The sequence below is a fragment of the Dryobates pubescens genome, chromosome 24 (genome assembly GCF_014839835.1).
Source record: "Dryobates pubescens isolate bDryPub1 chromosome 24, bDryPub1.pri, whole genome shotgun sequence".
NCBI lineage: Eukaryota > Metazoa > Chordata > Aves > Piciformes > Picidae > Dryobates > Dryobates pubescens.
Window position 1 is genome coordinate 13459887 of NC_071635.1, and position 14425 is coordinate 13474311.

At 42.5% G+C, this 14425-nt stretch overlaps 1 protein-coding gene across 4 annotated transcripts in view; it reads right to left on the reverse strand.

The window, feature by feature from the left end:
- Window positions 1-14425, reverse strand: part of INPP4B (inositol polyphosphate-4-phosphatase type II B) — a 319510-nt gene that overhangs the window by 64400 nt on the left and 240685 nt on the right. For all 4 annotated transcript variants that reach the window (XM_054172577.1, XM_054172578.1, XM_054172576.1 and 1 more), the window contains 3 exons: window positions 13682-13859; window positions 7963-8175; window positions 81-225 (listed from right to left, as the gene is read on the reverse strand). In XM_054172577.1, the coding sequence (XP_054028552.1) occupies window positions 81-225; window positions 7963-8175; window positions 13682-13859 (536 nt within the window). The remainder of the gene's footprint in view (window positions 1-80; window positions 226-7962; window positions 8176-13681; window positions 13860-14425) is intronic.

Here is a 14425-nt window from a genome sequence, read left to right on the forward strand (position 1 = left end):
CACATCATTTTTCTATTTTCCTATTTTCATTAGCCAACAATGTAAAAAAGAAACCCACAACAACTAAAAAGGTTGCTTACCACCTGTAGGCAACACCTTGCAGTCTGCTGCAGGAGGGTCCTTCTCACCCTCTTTAACATTGCTGATGTTGTCTTTTTCAAGCAGTCTGTCCACCATGGCAATAACACAGTTTAAACTCTTCCCCACATTGGCCCACACTCTGTCCTGAAAAGAGCAGAATTATCACTGCACGTTACTGAAGACAAAAGAGGGGACAATACTAACTTACTATTAACACCTTTAAGTGGAGGCAGAGATGCAATGGATGAGAAATATTACTAGAAATATTAACTGTCAGCCTGCTATCAACTTGAGCCTTTTTAATGGAGAGTTTTTTTGCTGTGTTAATGACTGAACTGCATCTGCTTGGGTTCTTTAGAATAAACACCAGTGCTTTCAATTCTACATGAAAATAGATGCAAAATTTTAGGCCTAATCACAAGGAAGTGAGCAGTTTGAGATAATGCAGTAAGAGGGCAGACATTCAAAGCCTCCCCAGATCAAACCTTGAGTGTGACTTCCAGTTCCGCTGTAGTGCTTGACAACCTCTTTTTGATAATGTAACATACCCTCTCTTTTACCACACCAGTTACTCTGTTCCAGCAAATGTAAAATTGGACTAGAATTAAAAACTTGCTGTCATGACATGTTCATTGGGTAACACAATTTCCATTTGGCTCTTCCTCTGGCACACCTGCACCCAACTGAGTTTATAATAAATATAAGAAGTACATATGTAACAGAGTAATAAAAGAAATTCTGTACCAGCAGAGAACAAATGAGATAACAGGGAGCAAACCAAAGAGCTGTTATCATAGAATAGAATCATAGAATCAATAAGGTTGGAAAACACCTCAAAGATCAAGTCCAGCCTGTCACTACAGACCTCATGACTACCAGACCATGGCACAAAGTGCTATGTCCAATCCCCTCTTGAACACCTCCAGGGATGGTGACTCCACCACTTCCCTGGGCAGCACATTCCAATGGCTAACAACTCTCTCTGGGAAGAACTTTCTCCTCACCTAGAGCCTAAACTTCCCCTGGCACAGCTTGAGACTGTGTCCTCTTGTTCTGGTGCTGGTTGCCTGGGAGAAGAGACCAACCCCCACTTGTCTACAACCTCTCTTCAGGTAGTTGTAGAGAGCAATAAGGACTCCCCTGAGCCTCCTCTTCTCCAGGCTAAACAACCCCAGCTCCCTCAGCCTCTCCTCACAGGGCTGTGCTCAAGGCCTCTCCCCAGCCTCGTTGCCCTTCTTCGGCCGTGTTCAAGTGTCTCAATGTCCTTCTTAAACTGAGGGTCCCAGAACTGGACACAGTTATGGAAAAGGGATAGAGGAAGGGTCCTTCGGGTGCTGGATGCCACAGAAATCAAAGTTCTGGCACTAACTTTTGTGGGACTGAATAAGAAGAGAGGAAAAAAAAGGAAAATCTGTAAAAGAAATAATTGGCAGTACACCTAGCTAGAAATTGGATTAAAACCTAAACAGAAGCACATAAACCCCCTCATATATAGGTTTTAATGCTGAGTCATTCTGAAACCAATGTGGAGCAATCACAGTTTCCGAGGGGGTTCAAAACAGAATGATAACATCACTGCTCTTCTTTCCACTTTATGATACAATAGCCAGAAGCATTACGTGCATGTCAGGCCTTGAGGGTAAAAGTGGAATTGCAAAAGACTTTTGCAGGAAAGAAGGTCACAGAAACCTGAAAACTCACAGAAACTGCACAGTTCCATATAAATGGCAACAATTGGAAGCTGGGTGAGGGCAAAGCTAGAACTACCACAAAGGCAAACTTTTAATCTAACATTTATTTTTAATTATATGCTGCACTTTGCCAGCCTTTATCCTGACTAGGAGGATCTGATCTTCTCCCATTTCCTCCACTCAAGGGTATGTCCTGTGACAAGTGGACATCCTGCCCAGAGGGAAATGGCATGGGCCTGCAAAGAGAAGCATGTGCTTGCTGAATCTGTACAGCAACACAGGTCCCCTTCTCCTGCTCTCCAAACCTGATTCCTGGAAAGATCTTGCAGAGCTGCCTTAAGGACAAGAGAGCATCCAGTGGTAGAGGTGGGTGCAGAAACCATGGTTCGATCCTCTCCCTAGGTAAACCCATGCCTTAACTGTGCCATGAAAATGGTATTGACTTCCAAGAAGCTGGTTACTCTCATACAGCACTTCATGTAATCCACAATTTGTTTATTTAAAGTACTGCATGTACAATGCAACAGGTGGAAATATCTGCACCTGTATGCATGAAACAAACCGTTAGAGAAGGGACTGTGTGATACACATCTGTGTAAATACAATTTAGAGCCAAAGACAGAAGATGGGCAGAGGGGTTGGGACTAGATGATCCTTGAGGTCCCTTCTAACCCTGGCAATTCTGTGACTCTATTCCTTGAAAAGTTTAATCCTGCATGTACCTCAAGCATTCCTGAACAACATTCAGAATATGGGAGGAACTATTGATTTCCATCACCCACAAGTATTATTTCTGAGACAAGAATGAACAATGAAATATTGCAAATAGTAAAATTTCTGGCCTGAAACAGCTGCAAAGCATTACCAGAGAGTAGCAGGGGACTTCAGGCTTTCTAGCCACTGAGGCTGCTGAGGTGTATGAACTCAAGCTGCCCAGTGTGGCTGCAGCAATGTTATTTTCCCTTTCCTGCCTCGGCTGTGGGAGTCTAATCCCAACACAGTGTTAAGCTCTTAACGAGCATCTGGAGTTACTGCACAAGCAACATGGATATGAGCCCTTGTTTCATTTCACAAAGAACACTTCTCTCTTTCCACACCAACTATTAATCCAGCACTGAGATGATGTCTATTCGATATCCACACAAACATGCCCCAGGGGTTTCGAACCAAATTCAAACCCACCTGTGGACAGAAAGCTCACTCCTGTTGTCATTTATCTGGCTGTTTTACATATGGGTGAGTGAGAGGGAGAACAGCTCTGCACAACAGCTTTCTCCACAGAGGAGGTTCCTGGGATTAGAAGCTACCGTTGTAGGCAGAGAGAAAACACAGATGTGTCTATTGCTCATTATTCTGTCTGCACCAAAGATGGCCACATTTTGACAAAAAGGTTGTTGGAATTCTGCAGTTTGGCAAGAACAACTTGGGCAAAAATGCAGTTTTCAGTCAATGAAAATCAAGTGACTACCTACTGTTCTCTGTGAGAAGAAATCCATCCATTGCCCATTCTTTGTCATCTCTTACTATCCCCCGACCTTGTGCTGGCTTTGGCTGGGACAGGGTTAGTTGTCTTCAGAGTACCCTAGTATGGGGCTGCCTTTTGGATTAGTACTGAGAAGAGTGTTGATAACACAGGGGTGGTTTAGTTGTTGCTCAGCAGTGCTTACACAGAATCAGAGCCTCTCCTGCTCCTCACTCCTCCCCACCAGTGAGTAGGCTGGGGGTGCACAAGAAGTTAGGAGGGAACAATGATGGGACAGCTGACCCCAAGTGACCAAAGAGATACTGCAATCCATATGACATCATGCTCAGCATACAGAGCTGAAGGAAGGAGGAGGAAAGGGAGCTATGGTGTTTGTCTTCCTAACTGTTAGGCATGACAGAGCCCTAATCTCCTGGAGATGGCCAAACACCTGCCTGCTGATGGGAAATGGTGAATAAATTCTTTGGTTTGCTTTGCAAGCATGCCTTTTGCTTTACCTTGTAAAGTGTTTTTATCTCAACCCACAAGGTTTCTCACTTTTACTCTTGCTATTCTCCCCCTGCCCCCCTGCCCCTCCTCCCCACTGTGAAGTGAGTGAACGGCTGTGAGGTGCTTAGCTGTTGGCTAAGGTTAAACCATGACAAATGTTTTCCTGTAGCCTAGCACACATTCCACCCACATTTCACCTTCTTAAGTGGTCTGTTTGCAATTTCCCAAGAACTACCTCATAAGTGACAATTTTGAAGCATGTGCCAGGTTAAAGGACAAAACACAAGCCACGGCCCCTCAAGTAAGCATTCTTACAAGCCCTCTGTGTGAAGGCAGGGGTCAGAAGAAAAGAAGCCTTATTTATTGATACACTGAAGTACTAAGACCCTAGATTCCTAAGCAGGGATGCTTCTTCCCTCAATACCAGTTTTCCCATCAGTTACTGTGCAGCTAATTGCATGGTAAGTTTACTGCTATGGTGTGAAAGAACAGGAGAAGCAAGGTTTCATGCTCCTTCTGATTACTGCTTCTTTAAGCTGAAAAGTCAAGGCAGTGACAGGGACGGTGAAAATCTATAGCCAGGCTTGACGCCCTTGGACAAGGCAGAGTGGGACAAGGCAGTGACACATTGCCAAAATTCAGTATCCACTTGGGACATTATGGACTCCTGGCACATGTGGCTACGTGTTGCTGGTTAGAAATGGCCATAGTTGCACTTCTCTTGCTGCCTCTGCTGTGTCACTGGCAGACAGGCATGCTGGCTTACAACGATCTCCATGAAAATCTAGGCCTTGGCATCACAGCAAACTGGGCACTTTTCTTAAGACATTTAGAAATGAACCTGTATAATGATTCACTTTCATCTACCCAATTCAAAAAATGTAATTAATTTCCAGCTGTTCTGAAAGTATCATTAACAGGCAATTCAATTCCCCTGTTCCAGAGAGCAGGAGTGGAAACTATTTTCTGTCACTGCACCTGACCAGATGTCTTTCTCCTAAGCACTGCTGCCAGTGGAGTCCCAGAGGCTGGGTTTTTTTTTGTTTTCAAAGGATTCTCAGGCTTCCTAAATTCACTACAGAGCTCCTCAGTCATCTCCTGTCCTTCCATACACACCACAGCAGCTGTGTGCTTCACTTGTGCCAAGTCTGACATAGCAACTGCATTCCCCAGTGCTCTGAAGATACTGTGTCTCCCGCTAAGTAGGTTGATAGCCATACAGCATCTTGAGGTCTTTTAGAGGTATGCTCACAGATACAGCAATTATCTTAATTTCCATGATTAACACCCTCTTGTGATGTGACAGTGCTTTGGAATGGAATATACCTCACAGAGGTCAGTACTTCAGACCTGTGCCCAGGTACCATGTCAGTGTGTGTACATAACTGATTGGAAATGCCATTTGATCTGTTCTTTGGAGATACAGCTACGCTGTCAGTCAAAACCAGCTCCAAGTGGCAACATGCCCACCTTTTCTTGTATTATACATGACAACACGCTTTTTTCCCTTGTGCAGGGAGGTTCCTGGCTAGCCTTGCAGCTGACAAGAGAATAGATTATCTACCCAGAGGCAATCAAACTCTCAAAAATTTTTCCTACAACAGTGGTGCTTTACTGCTGCCTACATGCAGTGCACCAGTATAGATAGCTCAACCCACACTGCTGCCAGCTACTCTGGGATGTTTCTCCTTGGTGTGGAAGAAGAGAGGTGCAACACAGTACTGCTGTTGAGAAGAAAGATTTCTTTTGGACAACACTGGTCAGTGAGTGAAAGGGAACCTTGCACAGGGAGTTACTGGGAGTTACTCAAAGACACTTTTGGATGCTAAGGAAGGGGGTGGACCTCACCTAGTTTTTAAACACTGCCTTGAATTCACTTTTGTGATGGTCATAAGGCAACGCAGTCATCAGAAGTGGATGGCACAGGGTGATCGTGAAGAGTTATTGGCTGTCACTGAAGATGATTTTGGGCAAAACTAAAACTGAAGATTGATAATAGCGGGGAAGGGAAAAAAGCAGGATATAAACCTGTGCATACAAAGCAAGGTATCTCAAAGGGATTGTTTCCTTTTTATTTGACTTTCAGACTATTATTAAGCATTTTCTCCAGTTTAAATGCATTAATTATTTCTCTTTTCACCATGCTAATGACAATTTGATCATTACAACTTGCATTATTCATTGCCTCCACTGACAGAAAGAATGGAAAAAGTCATGGAAGCCTCATCTTTCAAACGAAGAGAAACTCAAAATTTCTCTAAGATTCATATTGTCTCAAGTTTGACAGTGACTCTGGCTTGGTTTAACTCAGGAAATACTTGGAGATCAATTTGATTTTAATCAAGCAGGTAATCTTACATATTCAGGAGAAAAAATAGACACACTGTAAACCAACATGCTTATATCATAGACTCAATAAGGTTGGAAAAGACCTCAAAGATCATCAAGTCCAACCTGTCACCACAGACCTCATGACTACTAAACCATGGCACCAAGTGCCACATCCAAACCCCTCTTGAACACCTTCAGGGATGGGGACTCCAGCACCTCCCTGGGCAGCACATTCCAATAGCTAACAACTCTCTCTGGGATGAACTTTCTCCTCACCTCCAGCCTAAACTTCCCCTGGCACAGCTTGAGAATGTGTCCTCTTGTTCTGGTGCTGGTTGCCTGGGAGAAGAGACCAAGCCCCTCCTGGCTACAACCAACCTTCAGGTAGTTGTAGACAGCAAGAAGGTCTCCCCTGAGCCTCCTCTTCTCCAGGCTAAACAACCCCAGCTCCCTCAGCCTCTCCTCACAGGGCTGTGCTCGAGGCCTCTCCCCAGCCTCCTTGCCCTTCTCTGGACACGTTCAAGTGTCTCAATGTCCTTCTTAAACTGAGGGGCCCAGAACTAGACACAGGACTTAAGGTGTGGCCTAACTAGTGCTGAGCACAGGGCACAATGAGTTCCCTGCTCCTGCTGGCCACACTATTCTTGATGCCTGCCAGGATGCCACTGGCCTTCTTGGCCTCCTGGGCACACTGCTGGCTCATGTTCAGGTGGCTGTCAATCAATACCCGCAGGTCCCTTTCTGTTTGGCTGCTCTCCATCCACTCTGACCCCCAGCCTGTAGCGCTGCATGGGGTTGTTGTGGCCAAAGTGCAGCACCTGGCACTTGGACTTGTTGAATGCCATCATGTTGGACTCTGCCCATCTGTCCAGCTGGTCAAGGTCCCTCTGCAAAGCCCTTCTACCCCCTAACTGATCAACATCTGCTCCCAACTTGGTGTCATCTGCAAATTACTGGTGACTGACTCAATCCCCTAATGTTTTAATAGATGAGGACCAAGCACCTGTCAGAAATATTACAGCTTCTCTGCAGAGACAGAAGTATGAAATTCAAACTTATCTTGCACAGAAAAAAGCCATTATTAAAATGCAAAATCTCTCCCTTTCATCAAACCTACAGTGATATTTGCTTTTCAGAATGCTTCAACAGCTGTAGACAAACATTTTGGCTTTCATTTCAAGGAAAGAACAACCATGCTAGCCCCTCAGGTTGTTGAGAGAACATGAAAAAGTGAATTCAAGGCATCAAAACCAGAAGATAAATAAAAGAATGAGTTAGTTATTTATTGTCTAAACCTCATGACTACTTAATGCATGGGGTTGGAGATAATTGCCTTTTGTCTAGAAGAAATACATTCTTCTACTCTTGTTTGTGTTATGGATAAAAATTGCAGTTCAGGTGTAAGTATTGTAGCTCTCAGAAGTTATTAATTATTTATAATAGAGATTAATAGGCTGACATCCTTTACATTTATGAGAACTCAGTGATGAACTGAAAGTATGAGCCTGAACTGAATAAAAATAGCCTGAATTCAGCATGTAGCAAAGCAGATCTATTATGAACACATCCAGCAAAATAATCAGATTACAAAATCTCAGCCATATAAATAATATAAACCTTTGAAAGGTATGCTAAGAGTGTTAAAATCTAAAAGCCATGTTTGGGGCCAGGAGACAGTCATCATTCCTCATGGTTACATGCACAAGAAAGCAGCTGCACAGAGGCACACTGTACTTAGCAAAACACATCTGAGAAGTCTCTTTTGCTGGTTTTCCAATCCTACCACCCCTCCATAATGTGTGACAAGGACATTTTTGGCTTGTATTTGCTTATGCTGATTTGTAGGGTATAGGATTGAATACCAACCAGGAGTTTTTGGCTACTTACCCACTCTTCCTCATCATACTCAGAATGATGGGGTATAGAGTCCTGCCTTTTAACCTGAGAAGGATGATCCTGATGCTGTAAATCACCCCCCTCTTCTGCACTGCTTCTAGGCACAGCTGGTTTCTTGAGGACACAGCCAGGTCTGGCTGTGTATAGTGCTAAAAGGGCACTTCTGACCAGCTGATCCTTGAAGGCATGCACAAATAACTCTGTCTAGAAAAAAACAACACACACAAACAAAAAGGTTAGACCAAAGAATGCAACAGTGCACAATAGCTATTATAACATTGAATTTCTCGTGGGCAGAGTGGATATTTGTTTCAGGCTGGCCTGACAGGCAGAAAACAAAGGAGACCATCAAACAATGAGAAACAATTCAAGAGTTTCAGGGACATCATCACATCCTACAATGCCAGTGTCCCAACAATTAACACAAAACTCCACTATCTATCACAGAAATCATTATTTTTTTTCAAATAATCCTATTTTATTTGAGTTCCAAAGTTTGCCAGCAGAGATGAGCCTCTGCCTGAAAAAGAGCAACAACTACTGTTCAACAATTTCCAAGTAAGTGTAGGGTAAAACATGGTTAACAATTTTGAGGATCCTCTTAAATGAAAAACCAGCACTCTACACTGCAGCATCTGCAATCTCAGACTGCAGATTTTATTTCAGAGATAAATTCTGGTACCTGTAGGCAGGAGAAGACACCTGATTCATTTATTTATTTTTAAAGAAAGGAAACCTTGAAGTAATTTTCCCAGGCTATTCCATCTGCATCGTTTTTCTGAATCCCTCTTGTTGACTGTGACAGCTGGAAGTTTACCATATATTTAAAAGCCTCCAGCTGCCCTGCATTATTCATCTCCCTCCCACCCCAACAAGAAAAAGAAAATGCTTTCTGCATATCACAGAATCACAGAATGGTAGGGGGGTTGGAATAGACCTCTGCAGATCATCCAGTCCAACGAGCAATGAGTCCAGGTGGGGTCTGAAATTCTCCAGAGAAGAATCCACAACCGCTCTGGGCAGCCTGCTCCAGTGCTCTGTCACCCTCACAGTGAAAAGGTTTTCCTCATGCTGAGGTGGAACACCCTGTGTTTCGCTTTGTGTCCCCTTGTCCTATCACAGGGCACCACTGTTCCTTTCTTCTTGAAATCCACCCTTCAGATATTTATAAACACTAATAAAGACTCCTCTCAGTCTGCTCTTCTCCAGATTTAACAGCCCCAGGTCTGTCAGTTCCTTCATCACTCTCATAGCCCTCCATTGGACTCTCTCTAGTATTTCCCTGTCTCTCTTGAACTGGGGAGCCCAGATCTGGGCACAGTATATGGCCTTTAACATCTCTAGACTGTCTCCACACAACAGCACTTGCTGTTGCCACCAATTTCCCATGCATGCCCATCTCCTGCAGGCACACACATAGCACTGTCTCTGCTACTTTTTCTTAGGAGACTGGCGTGTTCCCTCCATCATCTGACACAACTTACTGAACAGGGGAGGGTGAGGTGCAAGAACAAGTTTCCCTCCACTACAGGGCAGCAATCACCAGCAAAACACCAGAGACAGACTTCTGGGGAGAGTCACAACCTTAGTTACTGCAACAACGTTCAATGGGGTTAATCTGGCAGAGCAGAGGGCACATGCACCCCGATGTTATGGAACATCCACCACATCCCACCAAAGCTCCTCTCCCCAGTCAGAGCTTCTGGTTCACAGGTGATAATGAAACAGTTTTGCATTTCTTTCACAGCAAAACTGCCTGAAGTTGTTTATCCCCAGTCAGGGGGATTTAGTTGCCTTCCTATTTACACAGAACACAGTGGATTGTCGCGTGCAGATTCAGATGTGCACACAATCTTCATTACACAGGCATGAGGAAAAGCATGTAGATAAGAATCAGAGCAACCAGCCTGAACAAGCAGTCACACAAAGCTAGGAAATGCTAGAAATAAAGGCTGCCCAGCCAAGCTTCACTCAGACCTGCAGTGCTTCTTATGCAAAATCTGGAGGAGAAATGGGAAAAAACCCAAACCAACCAAGTTTCAAGTGTCAGTACCTCTCTTCCTGGAAATCTTTCTCCCAGTTTCAGCAAGTCTTTCTTCTACTCTTATTCCATTGCTTTTTGCTAGTACTGGCTCCCCTTTTGCATGCCTCTACTCCTACTGGACTCTCTTCTTTTTCTTGCTTTCCTGATTCATCACCCCTTCAAAAGTTTACTGACATTTAGACCACAATGCTTCAAATAATTGATAGCTTTCTTAAAGCTCTAGCTGAGGCATCAGGGACCTGCTTGAGAAGTTCCTGCTTTTTCCCATTTTCATGATGCTTAGGAAGAAGACATTTTCGAACCCTGATAGTTCCACAAATAAAGACTGAAAATTTGCTGCATATAAAACTCCAAGTCTGAAAAATAAAAACCTTCAGGATACCTAAGCTAAGTTGTGATTTTTTTAGACCAATATCAGGATGTCTTTCAGACCTGACTTGGGATTCTTTACTGATTAGGCTTGGTTACACTATTCATCCCCTGGGCAATTTTACCAGACCCATTCTGTCTTCTCTTTACTGACTTGGTGCTTAAACAGAGACAGTTTTCTTATATGCAGCCCTTCAAGACTCTCTCATACTAGTCCTGAGCTGCAGCATAGGGCAATTCTAGTTTTCTACATTTCCAGCCTCCACACAGTGCACGCTCAGAGACCACAGAGTCTTTGGGGAATATTGCCAACCTTCTAAAGAGAAGAGGAAAAGTGAGACTTACAGATTTGTCTCTTCTTGCATGGTAACAGCAGAGCTCCTCCTCAAGACTGTTCTACAGTTCCATAATAAGGCAGTCCAAATTACCTCACTTGTCTGTCCTTAGAAGTGACATCATCACAGCTTCCCTGAGGTTTTGTACATCCCCTTCCCCTCAAAGCCTGCTTGAGATCATTTCAGGTCTCTGCAGCAGGCATGGTAGACTTGAAAAAGCTTTACATTTCAGAAAATTTTAAGTATCAGACAACTTCAAGTAAAGAATATCCACTATGACTGCAAAGTATATTAGGTAGCTATCTGCAAAGGTCAAATAACTTGATTTAATGTAAACATTTTCTAAGGAAAACTCATTCTGAAAGGCAAACTGGCACTGGAGAGAAACTTTTCTTATACGGAGACTAAAATGCTTCTGTAATTAAATTCCATTCAGAGACTGCATTGGTTTAACAACAATCTACATTTTAACTGCATTTTCTTGCAGCTCAGTACAGCTAAATTTGCAGAACATCAGTATTTATAACATGATATTGAAATCACAAAACAAGTCTAGTCAAAGAAATGGGAACTTTGCAAATTCTTTTAGATACTTGAGGAAAGGATATTTCTGCAAACAAAGATAGGCCTAGCTGGGAAATGAATTTATCAAGCTTGCTGCAAGCTGCAAATGCTGATACACTTGTCGACAGCTAAAAGCTTCCTTAATCAATTAACAGAAAGTGTTGATAAAAGGCTGTCTCAGGAAAACAGTGCAGCAAATTGCAAAGCATGTATGGAGAAATAAACCCATGCTTGATATGAGAAAATAAGCTCAATTTAAGGAGCTGCAGTGGAATTATTCGATTTCATTTTCCACTTCCAATGCATGCAGCCAGCCTTTCCATTCCTAACATAAACACATAAGTTACATTATTGATAGCTCCTGATTTACTCACTAAGGTTTTCAGAGAAACTAAGGTTTTCTTAGAGAAATCCTTTGCTGTATCTTGCTGAATATTATCTTAAAATAAAATGTGAGGCGCTTTTCAGTAAACCTGAGGAATCAAATCATCTAGCACAGAATTTTTGCAGTCTTTAACAGCTATTTAATTTCTAAACTCCTGTTGAATTTAAATGTAAGAGAACACTGATTTTTTTTTCTATTTTTTACATATAAAAAAGGTGGGAGAACTGAAGCACCTCCTATGCCTCAAGCACACAGGTAGGCATCATGGAATTCTCTTCAGAAGAACATGCTAGCCTGTCTTAAATATAACCAAGGACACTATGTTAGACTTGGTTCTCCCATATTGTGCCATATTATGTAGAGGTTATCTCTGATACCAAGATGATGCTTTGTGTTAACCATGAGGGATTTAACTGCAACACTGTGTGGGTTCACTCAGTTTAGAGTCTGGAAACTTAATATCACCATTCCCTGAAGTCGTTTAGTAGTCCTCTCCTTCCTCCTCAAGCCTCTTCCCTTCTTTACAAGAAGCTGTCCCTCCACACTACTTTGCTCAGCAGTGGTCCAACCCTCTCTCTCAATTATTGCCTTCTCCTCCAAGTAAATTTGGAAACAGACAACAAAGCAGGGATTCAGCTGTTCATGCAGCAGTTGTTCAGACAACTGGATTCACTTATTCCAAGCCATGGTTCAAACAGTGGGTTAGCATCACAGCTGCCTGCAGCCACTCTGAAACTGTCCACTTCTCCCATTGAGACACGTAAAGGTGGGAAGGCCAAAGCAAATGGCTATAGCTAACACACAAGTTCCTCAGCAGCCAGGTCTTGAATCTTCAGAACAAACACTTGTTTGGTTTGTGTCACTTGTCCATGCCTGTTTCTAACAGAGCAGCTCCACTTTTTTGATGTACAGCTAAAAATGGCTTTATTCAGTACTACATGGAAAGGTACATTACCATTACCACCACTCCAGCCCCCCTAAACACCTTACTTTCATTCCCAGGCTGAAATCTAGTTTCCTGTATTATCTCTGACATTCACAGCATCTCCAATGTTCTCAGAGTTATTGTGGATTTACACATCTGTAACCAAGAGCAATGTTTATCTCCCCTGTGGCTCTGAGGCAATGCCTTCTCAGTATGTGGCTGAGCTCAATATTCAGGCTGGAAGCTCTCCCATTGAACAATGTGCTGCTGTGATAATAGTGCTCAGCAGACCACAGGGGTTGCCACTTCCCAATAGCTGAAGATATATTGAAATGGTTATTGATAGTAGTATTAAGCCATATTGAGATCACATTACAGAATGTATTGCCCAAGAAGTGATGGGAAACCTTTTTCAATCCCTTTGGTCATAGTCATAATGCTTAATATTTTAATGGGATAACATATGCTTAAAAGTACTTCAAACTTCAGCTAATTTCCAATATCACTCAGAGACAGGTGGAAGATATCATCTTCCTTAATTTAGAGTTAAAGAAACTAAGATGAGAAAGAGCCTAAAGCTACAGAGGAATAGCAGAGGAGAAAAAGGATTAAAACTGGGAGACCTCCTGGTGTCAGCTTCCTAGCTTCTGCTTCCGGACTGCATCACTGTTTCTGTTCATGCTATTATTCTAAAGCTTATACACAAACCTGGCTTGAACTACCTCCCACAAGCAGCAGTTAGAAGTACCTCAGAAAGAGAAATAAACCAAAATTATTTACAATAATCTCTTTTTGATAAGCCCCAGTCTGTGGCCACTAGAGGATAACAAAGACACACGAAATTAAGTTAATCATACTTTCAAATAAAGACAACCTTTACAGATTCCATTAATTTTCTACATGGAAGGCCCAGAGAAATGCTAAATAATATTCTTCTTTCCAACAGCAACATTGTGAAGCTTATTTTAGCAAAGCTTATTTAATATTTCCTGATGCTATGAAAGTCAATGTATGCAGGAAAAAAAACACCCTAGCAGTTAGAGACTTGGTTATTCCATTTTCCATTGCAATGAAGATTTGAATCCTACCTTTTCTGAAAGCATCTTTAAAGAATTCTTCAAGCTGTCTGGAGAATGCTGGCTTGCAGAATTAAGCAGCAGGTCTGCATGGCTTGATATGAGTGGTTGTAGATGATTGATGTTGCTGAGAACTTCTTTTGCTTTGGCTGTGTTTTCAGGTGAATAGTAAATACACTGGTACCCAGTACTGTAGTAAGAGAGGGGCACAGAATGTCAAAATCATTTCTGCTGTTAATAGCAATGCTTCATGTGCTAAAAAAGTCTTACCACTGCTTTGGCAAAAAATTACAAGATACCTGAACTGCACTGATACCATTGAAACGCTCCTTGCTTTAAGGGTAAAAACCAAATCCTTGCTTGAACAGAGGAGGACACCAGGCGGCCTGCCACCAAATGCTCCAGCTAGTACTGTTCAACCTATTCATCCCCTAGAGTGATTGAACTTAACATCAGAAAACCAGAGTTTTATTTGTCTATTTAAACAAATTTCATCCTGGGGAAATAAAAGGTTTGACCAAGTCAGGTAATAATCACAAAGAGAAGAAGGCTCCTTAATTTTCCAGCTGAATTTCCTGTTACATCATTAACTACACCTTTCAAAGTGAGCCATTAATGTTTAATTGATCAGTGGCACACAGAGTTTTGTTTAGCACCAGTGACATCCAGGATGTGGTGATAAACAATTATTGCCCATAAAAACCACGTGCAAGAAAAGACACAGAAACAGGCTATGGGAGTTAAACACACAAATGC